At 42.1% G+C, this 22,294-nt stretch overlaps 3 protein-coding genes and 1 long non-coding RNA gene across 6 annotated transcripts; 3 read left to right on the top strand and 1 right to left on the bottom strand.

Annotated features, from left to right (window-relative positions):
* Window positions 1-379: 379 nt before the first annotated feature.
* On the bottom strand, window positions 380-8,356 carry rbbp5 (retinoblastoma binding protein 5). 3 transcript variants are annotated; one of them, XR_004613930.1, is made up of 15 exons: window positions 8,178-8,337; window positions 6,786-6,811; window positions 6,454-6,626; window positions 5,980-6,120; window positions 5,732-5,894; window positions 5,373-5,482; window positions 5,135-5,254; window positions 4,879-5,032; window positions 4,651-4,722; window positions 4,376-4,493; window positions 4,064-4,133; window positions 3,492-3,724; window positions 2,975-3,202; window positions 633-751; window positions 380-601 (listed from the first exon to the last, which is right to left on the bottom strand). XR_004613930.1 is itself a non-coding variant. In XM_034586521.1 (14 exons), exons 1-14 carry the CDS (start codon window positions 8,194-8,196, stop codon window positions 699-701), a joined length of 1,530 nt encoding a protein of 509 aa, XP_034442412.1. In that variant the 5' UTR covers window positions 8,197-8,356; the 3' UTR covers window positions 380-698. The 3 variants fall into 3 exon arrangements, 2 of the variants coding, with proteins under 2 accessions (XP_034442412.1, XP_034442411.1); XM_034586521.1 differs by having other exon boundaries at window positions 380-751; window positions 3,125-3,202; window positions 8,178-8,356; XM_034586520.1 differs by having other exon boundaries at window positions 380-751; window positions 8,178-8,354.
* Window positions 1,275-1,657, top strand: LOC117762078. The gene is made up of 2 exons (XR_004613931.1): window positions 1,275-1,436; window positions 1,496-1,657. It is a non-coding gene; the product is annotated as an uncharacterized LOC117762078 (long non-coding RNA).
* Window positions 8,357-10,068: 1,712 nt separating the features above from the next.
* On the top strand, window positions 10,069-15,919 carry zgc:153675 (uncharacterized protein LOC768179 homolog). Its single transcript, XM_034586527.1, has 3 exons — window positions 10,069-10,434; window positions 12,897-12,984; window positions 14,725-15,919. The coding sequence occupies exons 1-3, from the start codon at window positions 10,426-10,428 to the stop codon at window positions 15,009-15,011; spliced, it is 384 nt and encodes a 127-aa protein (XP_034442418.1). The 5' UTR covers window positions 10,069-10,425; the 3' UTR covers window positions 15,012-15,919.
* A 1,013-nt stretch (window positions 15,920-16,932) lies between these two features.
* On the top strand, window positions 16,933-22,075 carry hgh1 (HGH1 homolog (S. cerevisiae)). Its single transcript, XM_034586406.1, has 10 exons — window positions 16,933-17,085; window positions 17,729-17,851; window positions 18,403-18,541; window positions 18,688-18,825; window positions 19,151-19,302; window positions 19,795-19,895; window positions 20,296-20,394; window positions 20,885-20,976; window positions 21,104-21,226; window positions 21,396-22,075. Exons 2-10 carry the CDS (start codon window positions 17,742-17,744, stop codon window positions 21,609-21,611), a joined length of 1,170 nt encoding a protein of 389 aa, XP_034442297.1. The 5' UTR covers window positions 16,933-17,085; window positions 17,729-17,741; the 3' UTR covers window positions 21,612-22,075.
* The last annotated feature ends 219 nt before the right edge of the window (window positions 22,076-22,294 follow it).

Below are 22,294 nucleotides of genomic sequence, written 5' to 3'. Positions count from 1 at the left end.
CAAAGTATACACCATTATGTAAAAACAGCTAATTGCAGAAAGTAACTGACCCTAAAAAAATAATTTTGGTCAGTGATTCTTTTGAGAAGTTTCAAAATGTTTTAGTTAAGTTGTTTTAGTTTATTTGTCCAACCATAATAAATCGATAAAGGTTATTGTAATTTCTTTAAATAATTTTAAAACTGACTTTATTCAAATAGTGTCTCAGACTTGAGATCATTCTGTGTTGGTGGTATTAGAAGGAAGCAGCTTATCAACAAATATAATAGATACAGGTTTTGCAGATAAAAATAACAGAATATATGGAATATACCTAATACCTGGACAGTGGGAAATATGTACATGTCATGCCTTAAAAACAAAGTTCACACATCAGAGCTTTACTTATAAATCAGAATGTTTTAATATGTAAAAAAACAACGAGAGAGACAACATACACCCACACACACACTATCAGGACGCAGGCGTTCTATACATGACGGAATCTACAGAGACAGAGGACATGTGATATCTACTGTGGCGACTTGGCTGCTTCTCGCCCTCTTTGTCGCCTCCTGCGTGAGGAGTTTCCCTGTGGTTGTGAGAGGAAACAGTCTGTACACCAAACAGGCTGCTCGCTCACAGTCTGTACATGACATCAGGATTTGTGTCTTTGTCTGAGCCTATTGGTTTTCCTCCACAAGTGTTCACAGCCACGATCAGTCCATCCCTCCGATGTCGTGCTGTTTGTACGACTGTGAGACCAGAGTCCCTGCAGAAAAACACAAATACTGTCAGACGGACGCATCGAGAACATTAAAACATGGTTAACATAGTGTTCTGCTTCAAGTAAACTACTGTAGATTCTAAAATAAATATCAGAAATCAACAGTCAACACTAACAAACTGTAATCTGATGTTGCACATGATAACAGTGAAATGTGTCCACAGCACTAATCACATGATGACCTGAACAGTCACGTCATTCTCTGTACGCGGTTCTCAGCTTTTCCTTTTAACACTAAAACTGCTGGTATTCACTGATTATCATCAAACAATCTGTATCCAGTGAGTGTATTTACCAGAATGTCTAATTATCCTTTTAAGAAACTTTTCAGGACGATGTCAGCTTTGTTTTTTTCACCCGCATTCAAGTGGCTTAACTTCATAAATAAACTAGGAAACAGACTAATGTTAACCAACTTAACATGTCACCTTCAGCAGTTACTCAATTGATGCAGAGATAAAACTAGTGGGCAGATGACACACACACACACACACTCGTTTTAAACATGTTCCCTTTTTGCCTTTTATATGAGAAAGAAATATTGAGCTAAATTAGCAGCCAGCCCGTATTTCCACCTTAACTCTGCAGCAAACCAATGCCAGTCTGAAAAAACAGATTCAGCAAAGAGACAGCAAAGATTATTCAGAGTTTTCATTTTTCAAAGATCCCAGTCACAAAATGAGGAAGGAAGGTGCAGAGCTACATTTTAAGCCAGTTTAAGACCATGAGGGGAATTTTCATGACAAACCCTTTGATTATGTAATTTTTAGGAAGAAGGAAGGTGCAATAAGCTACTGGAGTGGGACGTTAATAATCGACATTAAGGCCAATCAATGTCTGGAATATTGGTGGAATTTTGAGTACGATGAGGTCAAACATAGATGCTGACAGGAAACAACATTCAGCGTCACCTCACATCTGTCTGACACACACAGAAACAGACACTGACAGAATCTAAGCTGCTGCAGACAACGTTTATGTCACATGGCAAACTCAAGGAGCGAGCTGGGAGCGGGAGCAGGAGGGTCAAAGGCCAAGCAGGAAGTACATGTAGACTAGCCAGCTAGCCTGCAAGGAAACAAGCTGCACCATCCCACCGTTATCTCACCGTCAACACCTATCTGCAAACCACAGTCCAACTTCACCAACGTTTAACGGACAGCAAATTATCTAGAGTGAGGGTGAAGTTAGCGGAGGTAATACAGTCATAAAGCCACAGTCTGAGAGAGAAAAACTGTCTGTGCAAACTGCATCGGACCGTAAAGACATACAGCTCGTTTGTAATCAGACAACTGATCACAGATAACACTGCTCATAATGCCACAGTGTGGATGTGTGCTTCCGCCAACCGGTACAGTTTCAGTCTAAATAAATGTATAGTCCAGACTCATGACGTCCCCGTCACTTAAATCTAAGAAATTCATCTTTGAGTCCAGGTGACAACTGGAAAAAAAATCTGAAAATTTCCCTAGAAGCAGACGTGACACATCAGGTTCAAGAGGAACAAAAACATGTTCTGTAAGAGCAAAGTGACCTTTGACCTTCGACCACATACGGAACATTTGTACCATATTTGAAGAAATTCCCTCAATATAGATATCATGTTCACAACAATGGGACGGACTGACAATTTGAGATTATAATCCCTCAGGTCACTGGGTGTCACCAGCAAGGAGGCATAACATCAGTATTTACAATAGATCTTACAAGGCCACCGCATTCACCTGTATGACCAAGTTAAAAGAGATTTCAAAAGAGGCCTGTTGAATATTTCAGTAACTTTCCCCCATATGGGTCCAGTAGAAGATAATTATTATTATCACTATTAATGACAGATAAACTTCAGTCTGGATTCATAACCCATTTAGTGATAACAGATCAAACTGTGTGATTTCAGTCCTTTCCAATGGATCAGATGTGATTTAAATACACACGCACACGCACGCGCACGCACACGCACACACACACACACACACACACACACACACACACACAGTGTTCTGACCTCCAGACTGTGGCTTTACAACAAGTAGTCATTGAGCTGCGTGGTTGGGAGGGGGGGGTGGGGTGTTGGAGGAAGCAGTACAGGGAGGGGGTGGGGGGGTGGGGTGCTTTGGAGACAGGCTGGGCTGGTGAGGTGTCAGAGTAGCAGGGCAGCAGGACTAGCAGAGCTCCCAGAGGCAGCAGCAGGGCCGGTGGCGTGCTTACCTGGGGCCAGGCCCCCCTCTGCCCTGCCCTTCATCCCTATTCCTCCTCCAACTCCAACTCCCGGGCCAGAGCTGCCCAAGGCTTCCACGGGGAAGGAGGGCCGTTCGCCCCTGTAGGGCTTGGGTCTGAAGGTGAAGTCTTTGTCTTTACCTTTGGAGCCTTTGGGCCGACCCGCTGTCTTCTTCTTGGACTTGCCATCCCCTTTCACGCCCAGCAGGGGGTGCACCTCTGAGGAGAGAGAGCACAGAGCAGTGGTCATGGTTGGCCCTGTTGCCCTTCACTGATTATCTTCTAAGACTGAACACACAGTAGAGCTGCGGGTGATGAGTGTCACTATGTTTTTTTACAGAATTCAGGATCATAAACCAGTATTGAGTATTAGTATTAGAACAATTTTGGGCATGGACGGAAAGTTACGACGTCACCATTTTAACGAGTACAAATATTATTTTTCATCCGCAACTGCTTTTAACTTCCTGCAGTTTCCACATTTTATCCTTGTGTCCTTCTCTCTCACCGTCACTGGGCACCCCCTGCAGTTCGATGGTGGTGGTGCGGGCTTTCTTTTTGGCCGGGCCTTCAGATGAAGGCTGCCGCTGCTTCTTGTCGCCGGCAGGCAACGCCTCCTCTGGAGCAGAAGACTGGACCGAGGAGTCCGGTGGGGGGCCGAAGGGGTTTTCTTCAGGATCCTCGACTTCAGGGGCGATGGGCAGGTACAGCAGAGCCTTGTAGTCCTCCAGCTCCTCATCACTACAGGACACAAACAGACGTTACTCTCAGCAGATGAATGCAGATGACATACTGATAAAAATGACACAGTATTAAAGAAGATTCTGAATTATTAACAGTACAACCACTGACTTGATGTCAACCTGCAGTATAGATCTGATGTTGTTAGTTTGATTTTATTAACATGTGTTTGTGAAGACATGGATGAAAACAACTGAACCTGCATCCGCTAGTTTCCAGTTATGATACTATGATTATGATGTTAAAAGTTTTTAATGCTTAAAAACACAATACTTCTCAGATCAGAGAGAAACACTGTTGTACTTGTTTGTAGTAGATTATTGTCTCGTTCTCGCTCACCTGCTGCAAAAAGCAACTATGGGGTCAACGGTGGTGACATCCACCTCTTCATCCTCTGCAGCGTCTGCACCTGCAACATGAGAACGAGTTCAGAGTTAAAACGAGTGCATCTGATAACAGAACAGGTGGTTAACCTACCTACAGTCGGCAGTTTGTCTCATGGGATTAATTCAATGTATATGACATATAGAACAACAGCAGCACACTGAGGAGCCGGAAAATGAACTTCATCATCTTTGTGTTGCGTGTGTGTGTGTGTGTGTGTGTGTGTGTGTGTGTGTGTGTGTGTCTATGTGTGTGTGTGTGTGTTACCTGTCTGCTCTGGTTCACTCTTGTCTTCATCCTCGATGTCGAACTCAGACTCTCGCTCCTCGTATTCCACGTTCTCATCCAGTTCTTTGAAGTCGGGAGCAAAAGCGCTCCAGTTTTCCTGCAGACGAACAAAGATTCAGACATTTTTAAACCACAAAATGAAGCCATATTTTTGATCCTGCATCCCAAAAATATGAAAGAATTAAGACTGAAATAAATCATCTGTGACACTTTCCCTCATGTACATGTAAACTTCACTATTTCTGTCTACTTACCACTTGATTCTGAGCCCAGATGGACACCACTCCACTAGAGATGGAGGCGATAATGGGACGTACAGGATGCCACTGAAGACAAGTTTAAGGTTAGATGGTTAATTTTCTGATTGTAAACAACAAAGCATCTCAAAATAACTGAAAACACAATAACAAAAGTATTGTGTCAATAGTTAGGTCTGGACACTGTGCTCTACTGAGACAGAATTTCAGTTCCGAGATCCTTACAGCGACATCCAGCAGCAGCTCTCCTCTGGTTCCATGCAGGATCTTCACCAGGTTGCCAATGCTCTTCTCCCAGATGTAGAGGGCGTGCTGCCTGGCTGAACCGGCCACAATGTACTCACCATCCCCGGAGAAACAGCAGCGCTTCCACGGCGTCCTGAACAGGGAGATCAGGAGTGGAGGACAATCAACACACAGAGATAAGAGGAAGAGACAGATGCAGCGCTACAAAACTGGGGTATGTCCTGTGGTGACATACCTGTTGACCAGATCCTGTAGTTTTTGCATTGGCTCAGGTTCACCGTCTCGTCCACACGTCAGTATTTCCCTGCCGTCGTACACTCTGATGATCCTATCTGCTGTGTTTATGAGGAAGCAACTGCACAGGGACAGGTGGACAAAGGTGAATTAAAATTAGATCACAAGCATACAAATTTTAAATTTTACAGCTGGGACTTTAAAGTATGTTTCTTTGTGTTCTCTGATCCTGTTCTCACCTGCCCTTCCTTGCAAATTCGATGGATTTGATGGCCGTCGTGTTACTGGTGCCAGTTGTCACTCTGAAAGACGCCACCAGCTCCTGATTGGTTGTGTTCAACACGAGAATCTGCAACAACAGACAGAAGTAGATACAATGGTGAAGGAAAACAGAAAAAAGGGACACAGCTGCATAAAATATGTTCTGAGTATAAAATGTGAGTGGAGGGAAATGTTATAAATGTTATTTCCGCTGATCGAAGTGGTAAAGCTCAGGTAAAAAACAGAGCAGTCTAAGGAGGGTTGTATGCATCGATATTTGCCATTGCGTCATTTTAGAAATGTTCAAATTCCGATTTCGACTAATAGAGAAACTGACCTTTCCTTTGGCGTTGCCTGTGTAGATGAACTCGCCCCGTCTGTCAAAGGCTGCCACCACATTCAGGTCTGAGTCATCATCCACAGGCAGGACAACGTGTTTGGAGTCTGACAGAGTCAGTAGGACCGGGGCTGACTTCATGGGACACACCAGCACCTTGTCCCTAAAACACAGACATCATTTTTGTATCTTACCAACCAATCACCTCACGTGTCACATGTACAGACAGATGCTGCCCAGTCACTCACATGTCTCTGGGGTGGCACTGCAGTTTCAGGATGGGCGAGGGGAAACGGAATCTCTGGTCACAGTCTCCAGTCAGGACGTCCCACTGTGAGACGATGTTGTCTGTGGAGGCGCTCACCAGCTTGTGTCCGTCTCGACTCCAGCTACACACACACACACACAAATGGATTCCGTCATGACTATGATCACTCAATATAACAACAGCTTATAGCAAAGCTCTCATCATTAACCTGTATATATGCTGATTTGGTCAGACATCAAACCACATCATAAAATAGTGATTTTATAAACACTGCTCAGGAGCTTGGCACCGATTGTCAGTTTAACAGTTCATCTTTATGAACTGTGACTAGATCACTTTCTCATACTCAATTCAAACCTCAAAACAAAAAGATAATTATTTTATACATTAACAAGACAGTGACACCCCCCCCCCCCCCCCCCCCCCCCACCACACACTGTATGATGTGTCTCACCATAAAGAGCAGACTGGGTGAATATGTGCACTGATAATTTTGGCGATTCCCCGCGTGAGAAAGTCCCAGATGACAATGCGGCCATCATTGCAGCCCACCGCCAGCAGGGTGCCCCACCGGTTGAAGGTGCAGGTGAGGGCCATACTGATGCAGTCCAGAGTGCCATCTGCCTCCTGACAACACAAACAACCACAATGAAACAAGAAGCAGTCACAGTAGCTTATCACATTACTGTGGTGTACAGGTAAATTCAATCTGGAAGATTTTCAGTGCACAAATATGAACAGGGACTTTTATCAAGCTCGTGTGTACGTTAAGAGCTGCTGGTTTACCTCTGGGTAGTTCTGCCCAAACGATTCTAGAAGAGGAATAACAAAGAGACAGTGATGAGAAACACATTCACATAACAAAATAACAATAACTCATGTTGTGTGGATTAAAGTGAGAGCTGGCTCACACACAACGGAACCTCCCACTTAGTGTTGTGCTTGTAGAAATACACAAATGATAATCTCCCAAACTTTTCCCCCATTCACACCACATCAGGCCAAACGCAAGAACCATACTGTAAGGATACTACACTATAGACCTGTAGTAAGGATACTACACAATAAACTTGAAGTAAGGTTACTACACAATAAACTTGAAGTAAGGTTACTACACAATAAACTTGAAGTAAGGTTACTACACAATAAACTTGAAGTAAGGTCACTACACAATAAACTTGAAGTAAGGTTACTACACAATAAACTTGAAGTAAGGTCACTACACAATAAACTTGAAGTAAGGTTACTACACAATAAACTTGAAGTAAGGTTACTACACTATATACCTGTAGTAAGGTTACTACACAATAAACTTTAAGTAAGGTTACTACACAATAAACTTGAAGTAAGGTTACTACACAATAAACTTGAAGTAAGGTCACTACACTATAGACCTGTAGTAAGGTTACTACACAATAAACTTGAAGTAAGGATACTACACAATAAACTTGAAGTAAGGTTACTACACTATAGACCTGTAGTAAGGTTACTACACAATAAACTTGAAGTAAGGTTACTACACAATAAACTTGAAGTAAGGTTACTACACTATAGACCTGTAGTAAGGTTACTACACAATAAACTTGAAGTACGGATACTACACAATAAACTTGAAGTAAGGTTACTACACTATAGACCTGTAGTAAGGTTACTACACTATAGACCTGTAGTAAAGTTACTACACAATAAACTTGTTTTGCCTCCATTGTGCACAATAGCAGCTTTGGTAAATGTTTTCCCTGACCAGTGGCATTAGTGCCGCTGTCACATGGACCAGCTGTGTGTTGTTTCTCTCACACTGGTCCCATTAATCTTAAGAGAAAAGAATAACATGAACACTAACAAATATAAAGTTTGACCGCACAACCGTAAACAAACATTCAAATAAAAATACAACTGGGGAAACGAACGGACGCTAACGCTAAGCTAACGAACACTTCCCCTGCTTCCATTCAATTGCAACTGTTGATATATAAGTCATTGTCAGAATCGGTTTATCGGGTTGGGAAGAAATTCAAATAAAAAAAACCATTAGAAAGTTAAAAGAGCGGTTCTAATGATTCATTTTGATTTAACTCGTACTGGCAGCTGTTGACATGCTAGGCTAATGCTAACCATAACAAGCGCCCAGCGAGAACATGGCGGATTGAGAGAAAATGTTGTGTTTCAGTTTCTCACCGAGAAGTTCCAGATTCATCGCTGCACCACGGAGGATCCAAAGTTTCCTAAACACTTGAATTTAATCAATATTTCGGTTTATTTCTCCACGTATTCACTTGAGCTTCGACCACAGCCGGAGACTGGCGCCGAGCCTCCAGTCAGGACCCCAAACAATGCGACGGAGAAAGTGCCTGAACAAAATCCACCTTCTTCTTCTTTGGTCTTAAACGGAGGGGCGGAACTACTGCCATCTAGTGGAGGCGGCTCACTCCTGCAGCTGCTGAGCCTTCATACCATTTCTGTCATTTCCTCTGTTGTTTATCTCACCGCTGACACGCGCATGTTCTTAAATAAATTAAATATAAATGTCTTTCTCTGAGAGCTGCTGCCATTCATTTCCTTCCCTTCCTCAACTTACCTCCACTAAAGAAGTTTTCCTTTCAGCCTTGTTATTTGTCTGTTTGATTAAACAAGGATCTAAAAACATAAAATAATAAAAAATAATAAAATAATAATAAATAAAAGGTTGAGTGGACAAAGAATGGAGCAGCAACATATTTCTGTGGTCACTACATTTTTAGTTTATCTATTTGCCATCAACTAGAGTCGTTTATTTTTGTATCTATTTAATCTAAAAGTTATTATTATTATTACAATCATTATTAATACTCATATTACTGTTGTTATTATTAATATTAGTACTATTATCATTATTAATAGTAGTAGTAGTATTTTGTCTACCCTGGCCTTTCGGTTAATACAGCCCTGATGTCTGTGTGTCCTCTGACAGTTTTATAAAATCTATTTCAATCAATATCTCTATGCAGCATTTGACCCTTGACTCTCTACACTACACTACACGACACTATTTTCACCGTCATGGTTTCAGTTTACATGACAGTTCGACCTGCATGTGAATCCATGTGAGAGCAGCACATCTCAGTTTACACGTGAGTCTCCATTTAAATGTACATGACGCATCAGACACGTTCACAGGGTCAGGACACACAGTCCTTTCTAACTCAAACAGCTGACTGATGATGATGATGAGGATGATGAAGGATCCGGGGTTGGATCCGGAGCTGGAGCTGCAGCAGCCGCCCACAAGCCACTTCCTGTCTTCACAATAAAGACCTAAAATGTATGTAATTGAGCAGTTACCAGTTTTACATACATACATACTTAGATACATACTTAGATACATACTTAGATACATACTTAGATACATACATACAGACAGAGTCTTTGTGATCACCTTGCGTATTTAAGTTCTAAATGTGTTTAAGTATTTATTTCTGCATTTATTTACCAATGAAACGTTTTGAAATATTGTTTTACTCTTCATAGACGTTTTAAAAGCCATGGCAGTCTGGTGGTCTCTGTGCACATCTGTACACCACATAACAAAGTGACCCTCATTACAACCGCCTCACCCTGCATATCTGTATGTTCCGCCTCCACTAACATATAAAGACAAAAATAATGTTTAAAAGACTTTAAATGAGGGTATAGAAAATACTCGAACATCTGCTAAATGTTGCAAAAATGTAAAAAGTAGATGATAACATTTTATATGCTTTGACATAGTCACATTCATCTGCAACGCAAAGGAGAAATGCACAGAACATAAGTTTTGATGCAGGTGGCTTTAACATATATGCAAACTTGGAATGAACCAGTGTGTAAAACTTTCTTTTTCTTTGTTTTTGTTGTTGTTTTTTAATTAAAACATGTATTTATGTATTAACTTATGTATTTATGTTAAGCTTAAACTTTGGCATTGTTATGAAACCGAAAATATGAACAAACATTCCATATATGTTCTTGTACCTGCTCAATAAATAAAAACTCCTCCCCCCCAAAAAAAAAATTGTTTACCGCGATGACTGTGAGGCTTTTAATTTGAAGGTTGTGAGCGGAAGTGTAGTGCGTGGCAGCGCGTGTGTGCGTGTGCATGTGTGTCTATGTGTCTATGTGTGTGCGTGGAGGCGCCACGTCGGCAGAACAGTCAGAGAGAAAAGCTGCTGCAGCCTGAGTCGGAGTCTGAGGAGAAGTTCGGAAGCTGCTGCTGCTGCTGCGTATAAATGCGATAAAAGCCGAAAACTCCCCCGAGAAGAAGCGGCCTCCTTCCACCGTCCGAGCTGCAGCTTTCTCCCGAAAACACATCGGTCCAACTGCGGCAGAGTTTTGGCTCCTCGGCTGAAACAGAAGCTGCTCCAGGCTCGAGTTTCTCTCAGGTGTGTTTGCAGGAGAAACACGGGGAACAATGGTGAAGGTAAGAAGCCACCGAGCGTCTTTTGACATGTGGGAACATGTGGTTCAGCGACTGCGTGTGTGAGGGAGGGGATTTTCAATAAGACGTACGATGTAGTTCTGTAGCCACACGAGTGATGATGTGGATTTCCACCGTGACAACAGGTTGCTCCTTCTGTAGTCTCTACGTGGCCTGTTTGCTTTCTCTGCTTATTGTCGTCAGCAGTGGCCAATGGCATTAACATTTTTCACTTTGGATTTCCAGGTGAAACAGTGGCAGCAGATTATCAGACATGATGATGATAACCTGCAGTTATAGCTCTTCACCTCGGGCCCCAGTTGTGGGTCTCGAGAAAAGAAAAACTGGGGGTTGGAGTGAAGCAGGAGGATTCACCAGGAATTAACATTTTACATTATGCATTAGTGAAATAAGGACATTTCATAATCAAAAAGCCGTGGTTTAGTTACAATAGTGCTCACTCTGTGGCCTCACGCTCACCTGTGATAAGAGGTTAGCATCTCCTAGCCCTTAACCTTTAACCCTTAACCTTCAAATTCAACACATTTTAACTTGAGGGGTCACAAGTGGAAAGGGTTGGATCCACAGACCAACAGCATGAGCACCAGGCCGTAGGTTCTCCTGCTCGTGCTCAGACACCAGTTGGGCCTTTCTGACCAAATCACAGGATATAGAACACCTTCATGTGGTTTAGCATACACATTTATCCAGAGTGACTTACCACTGAGGGACCTCGAAGTACGTTCTAAGGGCTGTATCTCAAAAAGTAGGACGTCAGGTAAAGAAGTGGGTAGAACCTGCTCAGAAAGTCATGTTTTCATGGTAGAGGGGTTGGGAGAGGACGTGTTCTCAGAAGAGGGGACTTCTTCTTGGGGTTCTTGACGATACCGTGCGACGCCCCTGCTCTCATAGCATTTTGGAGCTTGTTTCACCATCAAGTAACCGCAAATGAGAACAGCCTGGTATGTGATTGCCTTGTGTGCAGGGATGGTAATACCAAACAACATTCCTTGGAGGAGCGCAGTAGCTGAGAATTGAAAAGGCTCCATAGAAGGGTGCCAACCCAGATTTCACTCTATAGGAATGTGTTGATTAATAGAATTATATTGGCCGGGTATATCCAGTGGAGGTCGCTGAACAGTGGAGTGACATGTGCCCTTTGCGGCTGATCATTACCAGAAGCACCGCCCCATTCTGGACCATCTGTAAGGTTTTCACGATGCTTGAAGGGAGGCCTGACAGAAGGGTATTATATATGTAGAGGAGAGAAATGACCATGGGCAGCACCAAGAGTTTGGTGACATACTGAGTCCAGTTAGGCCTGATTTCTTATGTAAGAGACTGGGAAACAGTTGCAACATGTTCAGAGGATGGTAGCTGCTGGTCATTAAACATTAAAATCCATATTTCTCCGTCCCTTGGTTTGGGCGAGACATGAAGAGGCCATTTTGATTGGGCTTGAGACCAGAATTTCTAAAAGATATGTCTTAGAGAGGTTTAGTTGAGTGTGTTTTTTAGTTCCTTCATCCATGTGGACATTTGTGGGAGAGAATGTCTGTGGGTTATTTGGCCGGAATGTCATGTGGAGTTGTAAAGATAAGGGGACCCAGTATCAAACCTTGGGGTACCTCGCCATGACACATTGAAGGAACACCCATAGAGATAGGCTTCAAACCAAGACAGCACTTTGCCCATACCACTGGTTCACAGTATCAAGGGCTGCTGATAGGTCCATGTAGATAAGAAGTGAAGACTACGCTGCTGCTCTAAAGACACATGTCACAGACAAGTCATTGAGTCCTCTCTTAAATCCTGACTCATTTGGATCATGAGGACATTATGTGAAAGGAATTCTAATACGTGTTTGAAAACCCCCCTTTGAATTGCCCCATATAAGAAGTTACAACACCGGTCAATAGTTCTTAACTTGAGCATAAGTGAAGCCTTTTTGTGCCCGAGTCTGTTCGACAGCAGTGGGAAATGTCCCTGATGCCAGTGAAGCATTTATCACACGGTGTTGAGATATGACTTGAACAAGGTTGGTGGGAATGGGGTCCAGCTGTCAGGAGTTTTGATACCTCATTCTCTGAGGGGAGAACCAGAGAAGTGATATGCTGTTGACCACGGGAGACAGAGAAGTACATTTTTTTTGCCACACGTTACATTTTCTGAGCCTTGTACTCAGCAAGAATCCTGGGAGGTGAAGAGCTCTTGACCAGGGGAGGCCGAGAGGAGCATGTGGGTAGAGCAGCAGGATTGCTTCATGTTGGTCTCGCTGGTTTGCTGCTCTCTCCGAAAGTATTGACCGTGGGGGGGCGCTGCGTCTGTAACTGAGGGAGAAAAATATTCAGTCCCATAAGTACTTAGATTGTAAATGCAGTCATATACATGTAAGAGGTAGATAAGTACAGGGATACTTGGTGTATTCATAGTAAAGCAGCCTGTGGTTTTCCTGTGTTTTCCAGAATGTGAACAGTGTTAACGTGGAGCCCCAGCCTGGGACCAGCGTGGCTTTGGAAGAAGCTGAACCCGCCTCCGACCAGCCTACAGAGGGTAAGTAGCAAGATCCCCCCCCCACCCCCCGGAGGCTGAAATTCAATGCTAAAACCATCAGCAGGGAATATGGTGCAATCTGTGCTCACATGTTGCCTGGTGCTATTTCAGAAAGTCTTGGATTGTCCAGGGAATATGTGTGTTTGCGTAAATGCGGCCGCAGCTCCAACCTGCTATTTGTGTCCCACTGAGATCCTTAGCAGCAGGCGAGTCCCCCGTGCAGCTCTCAGTCTGTATCATGATTCTGTTTCAGACATTTTATCAGGTCTGATGATCATTACTCAGCAGGTGAGTTGTACAGATCTGATCATTAGAGGGTTGTTAAGAAATCCCAGGTTTATAGAAATAATCGTGATTTCATTAAAGCATTTGAGGAACGGCCAATTACCAAACTTATCATGTCACCATTATTTAGCCACGCCAACGACATCACTCCAGGGATGGTACGGTCATTTGGTCCCGACTGAAACCTCTCAACGAGTATCTGATGAGTTGCCATCAAATTTAGTACAGGAGGAGGTTCCCCGACCTTTTTCTGACACCACCAGCAGCAGGTGAAATATTGCAACATTCAGTAGATGTACGTCCTTTTAACTCAGGTGACTTTTCATCTAATATCCTCAGGTTAAATATTCTAATTCATCCAACTTGATTTATGACCAAACTCCTGCAAAACTCATCAACCTGCTGCCAATTATGCAAAGTAAACGTCTGCCTACTTGGGATAGTGAACATGATGAGAATTGTGCCTGATACACACAAGAATGTTATCATTGTAGTAGAACGCTGGTGTTGGCGTTTAGCTGAAAGCACTGTTGTACCTAAATACAGCCTCACACAGCCACCTGCATGACTCCGGTCTTTTAGTTTTGCTAAACTCGGCACAATTCAGAATTTCACGACCTCAGCTGTGACTTTGTTGTCGGGAGGTGTAGGTTGGGATAGGATGTGATTTCTAACTGACTCACCTCACACCAAATGTAAGTACAGTCAAACTGTAATATAATATCAGAAACCTCATAAATTAGCTGATATTCATCTATCGTATTTGTCTATATGAACACACTGTAGTTTATTTCTAATTCACTATTAAGTCCTGCTTCAGGAATATTTCCTAATAATTACAGTAACCAGCTTGTTTGTTAAAATGATTGGGACTTAAAAAAAAAAAAATTAAAGTATGTGGTTGTGAGGTGTTTTTAAAGATTGGATAATTCATAATTTTTGCAGTTTCCAGCTCCCAACTGTGAGGATTTGATGCTTTGTCATTGAAAACTGAAAATCTCTATTTTGGAATGTTGATGAAACCCAATCTTTATGGCCATTTTTCTGTATTTTCTGATACGATAGACGAAGAGAATAAATCGATCAATCAACTGGAGTTGTCAGTAGGTTCAATACCTCGGCCAAGGCCCAACAGTCCCCACACACACTCATTGAGATCAACCCCCTAAATACGCCTGAGGGTTTTCATCAAGATTGTTTTATTTCTTTACAAATTCACAAACATATTGAAAAACATCTTACCTCACAGTGTTAAAGTGAAAGAAAAAAGAATCCTGTGTCCGCTCCCTTAATCAAATCTGCTCCAAATGTAAATGGGTTCTTTCTTGGCCCATCCTTTCGCCAAGTTCCAATAAAATCATTTCATTGTGTTGCTTGGCGGAGGTAATTAGTTGCAGATGTAGGTATGATAATGGAAATATTGATTCCTCATGCTTGTGTTCCATTTGTTCACAGATCCTGGCAAGGACCATGTGGTGGCTACCCCCAGCATGATGTGGCGGGTGACCGGCGGCCTCTTCAACGTCACCAAGGGTGTCGTGGGTGCTGCGGTGGGCGGAGTGGTCTGGGTGGGCGGCAAGAGCCTGGAGATCACCAAGTCGGCTGTGACCACGGTGCCTTCGATGGGTGTGGGGCTGGTGAAGGGTGGCGTGTCAGCCGTGGCCGGCGGCGTCTCCTCGATGGGGTCGACAGTAGCCAGTAAAGTCCCGTTCACGTCCAAGAGGAAAGACAAGGCTGAGTGAAGAGTCTGAGGAGGAAGAGGAAGAGGAGGATGATGATGATGATAATGATGATGATGATGATGGACTTGCCCCGCCCTGAGCCAACAGAGACAGGCCGCCTGCAGATCTCTGTCTGCCAATCAGACTCCATAGTGCCTTCAGATGCCTTTCTCGGCCTTGAACACAATAGTCTTGTCACCATACCGAGATGTAGACTTCGATTCATATAACTACAGTCGTTTCCTTAAAGTTCAGTAGTACTACTTTACCATGGCAACACATAATTACCAGGAAGAAATGCTGAGTCACCAAAACTCTGTGTACGACCCCTGCCTGACCTGGAGCAGGGTTTGTACAGCTGGAACTAAATATCTGTCTCCATTGCATGGACTGGGATCCACTGCAGCTCGTGGTGAACTTCTTGATGCTGTTGAATATTTTTTAACTGTTGATTATCTGACTGATGCTCAATCTTTCCTTCACTCTCTCCTGTCAACACACGTCTGGTGAAATGTTTTCTGAATCAAAACGCTGAAGACTTTCTCTTTATGTCATTTTTTTTTCTTCTTTTTTTTTTTTTGCAGTGGTATGTAAGTAATATTAAAATCTGTGAGACGAATATAGTGTGTGTTGTGAAAAGTAAAATATTTCAACATTGGAAAACGAGGGATCAGCGTTGTTCAGTCTACATCCTCCACTGTGTCTGACCTTTTATTCTTTTAAAGAGCCCTGGGCGTTTTTCCTCTTTTCACCCAGCAGCCTCCAGTCCACATGGAGGAACATTAATCTGAAATGTCTGGAGGCTGTAAACACAATCACATGTACAGCAACGCTCCTGTCTTCACCACAGCTATGATATTCTTAAAAGTTTTCTGTTTATCCTAAATGTTGAAATGCTGCGTCGGAGTTTGATAAGTTGACTTTTTTTTTTTTTTTTTTTTTAAGAATTAAGTAGAAAACATTCTGCAGCGTTTGATTCATTGATGGTTTGTGTGAGAGTTAAAGGGCCAAATGTTGTCTGGAGACAGTAAAGGTTGAACTGTACCTTTTAATCCGAAGGGGAACATGTTAATATGCAATATCAGCATTTCAATGCAACATTTGGAGTGAGTGGTAGCAGTTGCGGATTGGACTTAACTATGTGAATGTCTTGTATGTGTTTTTTTTTTTCAATATATCAATAAAGTAGTTTGGAAGGTAAAAATATCTTTAACATAAAACCTGTTCTGCTGTTTCTCTGTGTGTGTCAATGTGTGTAATTTTCAAGTTTGAGGAGTTTTTGGTCAAATTATTTTGCGTCTAAATACAGTGTTACACATTATGTGAGTTCTTGAGGTGTAAGAAATTAATTTCCTAACTCTCAAAACATTTCCTAAGAAGATTTGTATTAGTTCAAAGGACGGCAGTGTCAGTCAGTTCACCAGTTTGATCCAGACCGTATATTAATATAAAGACGGTCTTCCCCTCCGTAGCAGCAGGCTAGCAGGCCTCCCACCATTAACAATTAAATACTTTAGAAATTAGAATTCATATAAAGATAAATACCACCAATATAAAGATTTAAAATAACATTAAATTGAAAAAAATCTAAACTGAAAAATAGAATTACAATGAAATTGGAGTTAAAGGAAAATTTATTTGAAATAAAAACTAAAATTGATTAAAAAAAAAAAAAAGATCAAATAAAATTGATAAATAAAATGAAATATAATATGTGCTGTTCCATTTACATCTGTGAGTTTCTCATATAGAATGAAAAGGTATAAAATAAACGCGATAATACTCGATAACCCAGAATACGTCACATTTATACTCCATAAACACGTGACCAGAAAATACCAGAATATTCTCGAAACATCTGGAGGTTCACGAACATGGAGCGTCCCCACACGACCACAGGGGGCAGCAGCACGCAGCTGGGACCCTCCAGCTGCTGCGAACCAAGAGAAGAAGAGAAGCAGGAAGTAAAGCCGGAAGCTGAGCCGCAGTGTCCACACGTGAACTGTGATCGTTCACAAGCAGAAGAATAAAATACATGTTTACAAGAAGCACAGCAGCGACATGAGAAGTAGACTCGTCCTGTAGCCACTGAAAGGTAACATCGTTTTATAGCTCATTGTTCATATTAAACATTAGCATGCAGTGAAGAGTTAATGTGTTTGTTAAACTGACAGATTGTTTAGTTCAAACTAAAAACTGATGTCTGGTAAGAAAACGACGTTTTAAATGAAGCTGCTGAAGGAAAATGTCATCGAACACGTACTTGAATGCTAATAAACAAACCATAGACAGGATGTAGCCTCGGTAAATACAAGTATTTTACTGAATCTTTGCATATGTTAATATCCTGGTTATGACACAGTAGTGAAGAGGTGACACTGGTTTCCAATGTGTTGACAGTGGGACAACTAAAGCTAATATATTACTGTGTAAACATGGTAAGTGTTACTGTTCCTGACTCAAAAGTATCACAAGGTGCATGAGTCATTCAACATTTAAGAGTTTTAAAACTGTTCTGTTCTCAGAGTCGTGGAAAATATATGGTAGTTTGCATAAACAATAAAACACAGTAAAGACGAGTCAATTTAGTCTTGATATGTGATATGTATTGTTGTGGTTTCCTGTCATGCACAGTTTGGTTTTTACTCTTTTCAGATCAGCCTAGTGAGGGTGGTAGTATTTCCATAGTGTTGTTGTGGGACCGGATGGTTAACCGTGGTGTTGCTGCTCTTCATCAGACTCGGTTAGAAGATGTTGAGTGACTCTGAGGCTGCGGAGCTGCTCTCCTTCCTGAGCCCCGGCACACGTCCTGATGTCAAAGGTCACACCACAGAAAACATCCTGGGACTGTCAGGAAACAGGTAGGCTGACCACGAGGAGCAAGAGGGGGGGTGATGCCATTAATAGTGATGGCTATGAATGACACTGAATCAAAACCATTAGTAAAAGTGTATTTATAATAATACAGATCACTAATAAGATGCAATATTAAGTGTTATTATTTAACATTTATAATATGTATAACATTTATATAAGTGTTAATGGATGTATTTTTAACTCGCATATCAGAAGAGTGCTGTCTATCAATGAACAACACTTTAGTACAACACATTTGCAATAACGCTGAAATTAATAAGCACCTAAACACGGACTTAAATCCACTCACACAACTACATTATAATGTGTCTTATATCTTTTTTCTTATTAACATTAATCTATAGAATCATATCTCACTGGAACAACTTTACTTTATATCTCAAGAATCTACAAAAACAACCTTGAAATGGTTTTGTTTCAAGTGTAACATGTTTATCTATTGCTGTCCTGTACCTTTACTGTTGGATGCATATTTGTTTATCAGATGTAAATTCTAACGTAACCCCCATGTCTTTGTGTGTGTGTTTGTTTTTAGGGATGGCTGCCGCTTCCTCCGTACTAAACCTGATTTACTTGTTGCTCTCTTTGCGTTGACCTCTGACCCCTCAATGGCCATAGTGAAGGACTGCTACCACATCTTCATCAACCTGTCAGCAGATGAGACTCTGCACAAGGTGAGGTCTAAAATTAAAAATTATACACAACTTCTGTAAGTGGCAAATAAAACAAAACAAAAAGAACTATACATCCCTCAGAGATGTTGTGGATTGAGTGTTGATTTAATGTTACGTGTGTGTGTTCTTGGTTGTGTCTCACGCAGGTTTTGGTGGCAGATGTTAAAGTTGTTCCGGTGTTATTAAAGAACCTTCTGGATCCAGAGTACTGGTTCTCTGATCAGAGCTGCAAGATCCTGTCCAACCTGACCCGCCACGAGAAGACCTGCAAGACTGTGTTCCCGGTGAGTCACCTCGGTTCCAGTTTACCTGGAAAGAGGTTTTGGTGGGGAGGCATGGGGGGGGCAGTGGCTGGTTCCCACATTTGCTAATAGCATAACCTTTTCTGATGGCTAATGTATTGATTTAGCCTTTTTATAGTGAAAGTGAATATTAACCTGGTGCTCTCTCTACTATGCTGCTCATTTAAAAGCTTCACACAGCTTAACTCCACCATACATGAGCTGTGTTACGCACTTAACCTCTAAGGACAATAGTAGAAGGATTCATGTCTGTGTCCTGCTCAGCGTGCTGGATAACGACAGATATAACGTGTCTGTGCTGGTTCAGGTCCTGCAGGAGGACGTTGGTCTGACTAAACTGGTGGAGCTCTTCTGCACCGAAGGTTTCAACAAGAAGGCAAATCTCCATTACCTGGGTCCTCTGCTGTCCAACCTGACACAGCTGCCCGAGGCCAGAAACTACATCCTGGACAAGGACAGGTGACTGAATACACTGTAGGATGAGGACTGTGGTCAAAGGGGGGGTCTGCATCATTGAAGTTTTAGCTACTTTTCAATAAACTGTCAGTCATACCCAGTTACTGCAGCAACAGTGTGCACGGGTATTTAAGTGGGCGGAGCCAGTGAGAGTATGTTTTCTTTCCTCTGTTCAAGATTGTAGTCTTTCAGTTTTAGAGATTATTGATTTCACCTTCAGATCTTGTAATGCTTTCACTCCTGCGCTTGCACTCAAACAAACCTTGCTTGTTGTTGGATTTGCTTCGCTTGTGCTCAAAACTGTTCGCTGACACTCAGATATTTTGTTGCTTGGACAGATTTCCTTTTCTTCTGTGCACATGCGAAACATCTGCTCTCTGACTTCTCAAATTAATTTTCAGGGGTAGTGTCGACAAATGAAATTGTCCCAACCTCATTGTGGGTGTGTTATGACATACAACATGTTGTAACTGTGTGCGTGTGCGTATATTGCAGGTGTGTATTCCAGAGGTTGTTGCCCTTCACTCAGTACCGGACATCAGCGCTTAGAAGAGGAGGAGTCGTAGGAACTCTGCGCAACTGCTGCTTTGACCACGGTGAGACACACATTCACACATTAACACACACATCATCACATCAGCCTGAGTTAAACCAGACACACGTCGTGATGAGGAGTCCGGCTGCAGATTCCTACAGTGAAGGTTTTGATTCATAGTTCAGCACAAGAGTCTACACAATGACATCACCACGGTAACACTAGATGGATGTGTCATACAGAATGAGGCCCGGGACTGTTTTTACTTTCCTTCATTCATTTCGGGATTTGATGGTGATGATGGAAAGATCCGTCCATTCAGAGAAAGAGTAAACACAGTCAAACATAATAATAATAATAATAATAAGAGCTAGAATGAAGAAGAGATGCTACATTAGCAGTGTCCTTGTAAATCCTAACAGTTCGTCCAGGTATCTGACGTGTGTCCTCACTGTGTCCAGGCCATCATGTGTGGTTGCTGAGTGAGGCTGTGGACATCCTGCCCTTCCTCCTGCTGCCGCTGGCCGGTCCAGAGGAGCTGTCAGAAGAAGACAATGAAGGTCAGAATGTCTTTCTGTTTTTAAACTAGTTAACTCAGTGTCACACCGGTTTCTGCTTTGTACATGCTGGTGCAACTAAGACCTGAGGTGATGCTGCATTTTATTTCACTGGCCCTCGCCTGTGGAATTTCGAGACAGAAATCGTGGTCCAAACGTCCACGGTTTTGTGTCGTGATTCCAGAAGACAGAACTGTGACACGTCTCCCGTCCCCACATACTGCCACATGTTGTCAGTTGTTCACTCTAAGCAGTGTGTCTGCTCCGATTCAGCAGTGAAGCTGCTACTGCCAGAGATATGTTTGCCTTGAAAATGTCCTTAAATGTGAGAGAGAGAGAGAGAGAGAGAGAGAGAGAGAGAGAGAGAGAGAGAGAGAGAGAGAGAGAGAGAGAGAGAGAGAGAGAGAGAGAGAGAGAGAGAGAGAGAGAGAGAGAGAGAGAGAGAGAGAGAGAGAGAGAATAATATATTTATTTATATTGATGTGATGCTCAGGTTTACCTGTGGACCTGCAGTATCTGCCAGAGGACAAGAAAAGAGATGCAGACCCTGACATCAGAAAGATGCTGCTGGAAACACTCTTACTGGTACACACACACACACACACACACACACACACACACACACACACACACACACACACACACACACACACACAGAATGTGTAAACATGTGTTTTCATGTTGAGCTCTTCACTGTTTGTCTCTTGTGTAGCTGACGGCAACCAAAGATGGTCGACTGACACTAAAAGAGAAGAACGTTTATCCGATCATGAGAGAGTATCACAAGTGGGAGAAGGATGTGCACATTGCAGCAACTGTTGAAAAACTGATCCAGGTACAAATGATCTAATGGCACAGTGAAGATATCAATAATCAATAATCACCTGAAATGTTGCTCTTTGTGATTTTATTGTAATGATGAATTCCCTTATTACAATGAAAACTCCAATAGTTACATTTTAGTTGTGACTGTAAACCTGTCTTTCTTCTTTGCCTCCCTCCAGGTGCTGATTGGTGACGAGCCGGAGACGGGGATGGAGAATCTGATGGAGGTGGAGATTCCTGAGGATGTGGAGGAGAAACTGATGGTGGCCGACGTCAAAGAACAGCAGGAGCTGGAGGAGGAGCAGAAGAGACAAGAGGAGAAAGAGGAAGAGGAGAAAAAGGGGAGCAGTGATGCAGTGACAGACAGAGAACAGGAGAGCGGACTGATACCATAAAAACGATTTTTACATTTGTCCATTGAAGCGACTTCTTGTCCTTCAGAATAAGAGCTCAAATCGTTACAACATGAAAAGACATTTACAGAAAGAAACACGATGCGCTGTGGTTTCTATCCTCAGCTCCACAGGAGGAACACAGAGTCACAAAGTAACTGTAAGTAATGTGTAATACCTTCATATTGGTTGTGATGCAAAAGGAAGAAACATGTTTTTTGTTCTGTTAGAAGCTGCATCAGTGATGAATTTTAAAACATTATTTGCTAAAAGCCTTAATCAACGACCAGGGAGACTATTTTATAATATCTGAGAGTGAACTTGGTTTAAATTGGGAACGTATGTTGTTTTTTTTCTCTTCTGACGACACAAAGAAAACTAATAATAATTTTGTAGCCTGATCTGATCTGAGAGGAACTGGCTCATTCAGTGTTTATTAAAGTTATTCTATTTTCTTTGCCTCCTGAATATTGAGTGTTTTCTGTCTTTTAGGTTAAAGTTGCTCATCACGGTACCAAACATTTCAAATTGTGTATGATGTTGTTCCAGCTCTTCATTGAAGCTTAACAATGTTTATATCAAGACGAATATTCAAACCACAGAGTCCTTTTGTATTTTATTAAAAATATATATACTGACAAACATACACATCCACAAATAGTAACAAACAGACCACGAAGGAAAAA

This window comes from Hippoglossus hippoglossus, chromosome 5 (assembly GCF_009819705.1).
Source record: "Hippoglossus hippoglossus isolate fHipHip1 chromosome 5, fHipHip1.pri, whole genome shotgun sequence".
NCBI classification, from domain to species: domain Eukaryota; kingdom Metazoa; phylum Chordata; class Actinopteri; order Pleuronectiformes; family Pleuronectidae; genus Hippoglossus; species Hippoglossus hippoglossus.
Note: the sequence above shows the minus strand (reverse complement) of the source record. Positions and strands in the feature narration are given on the sequence as shown.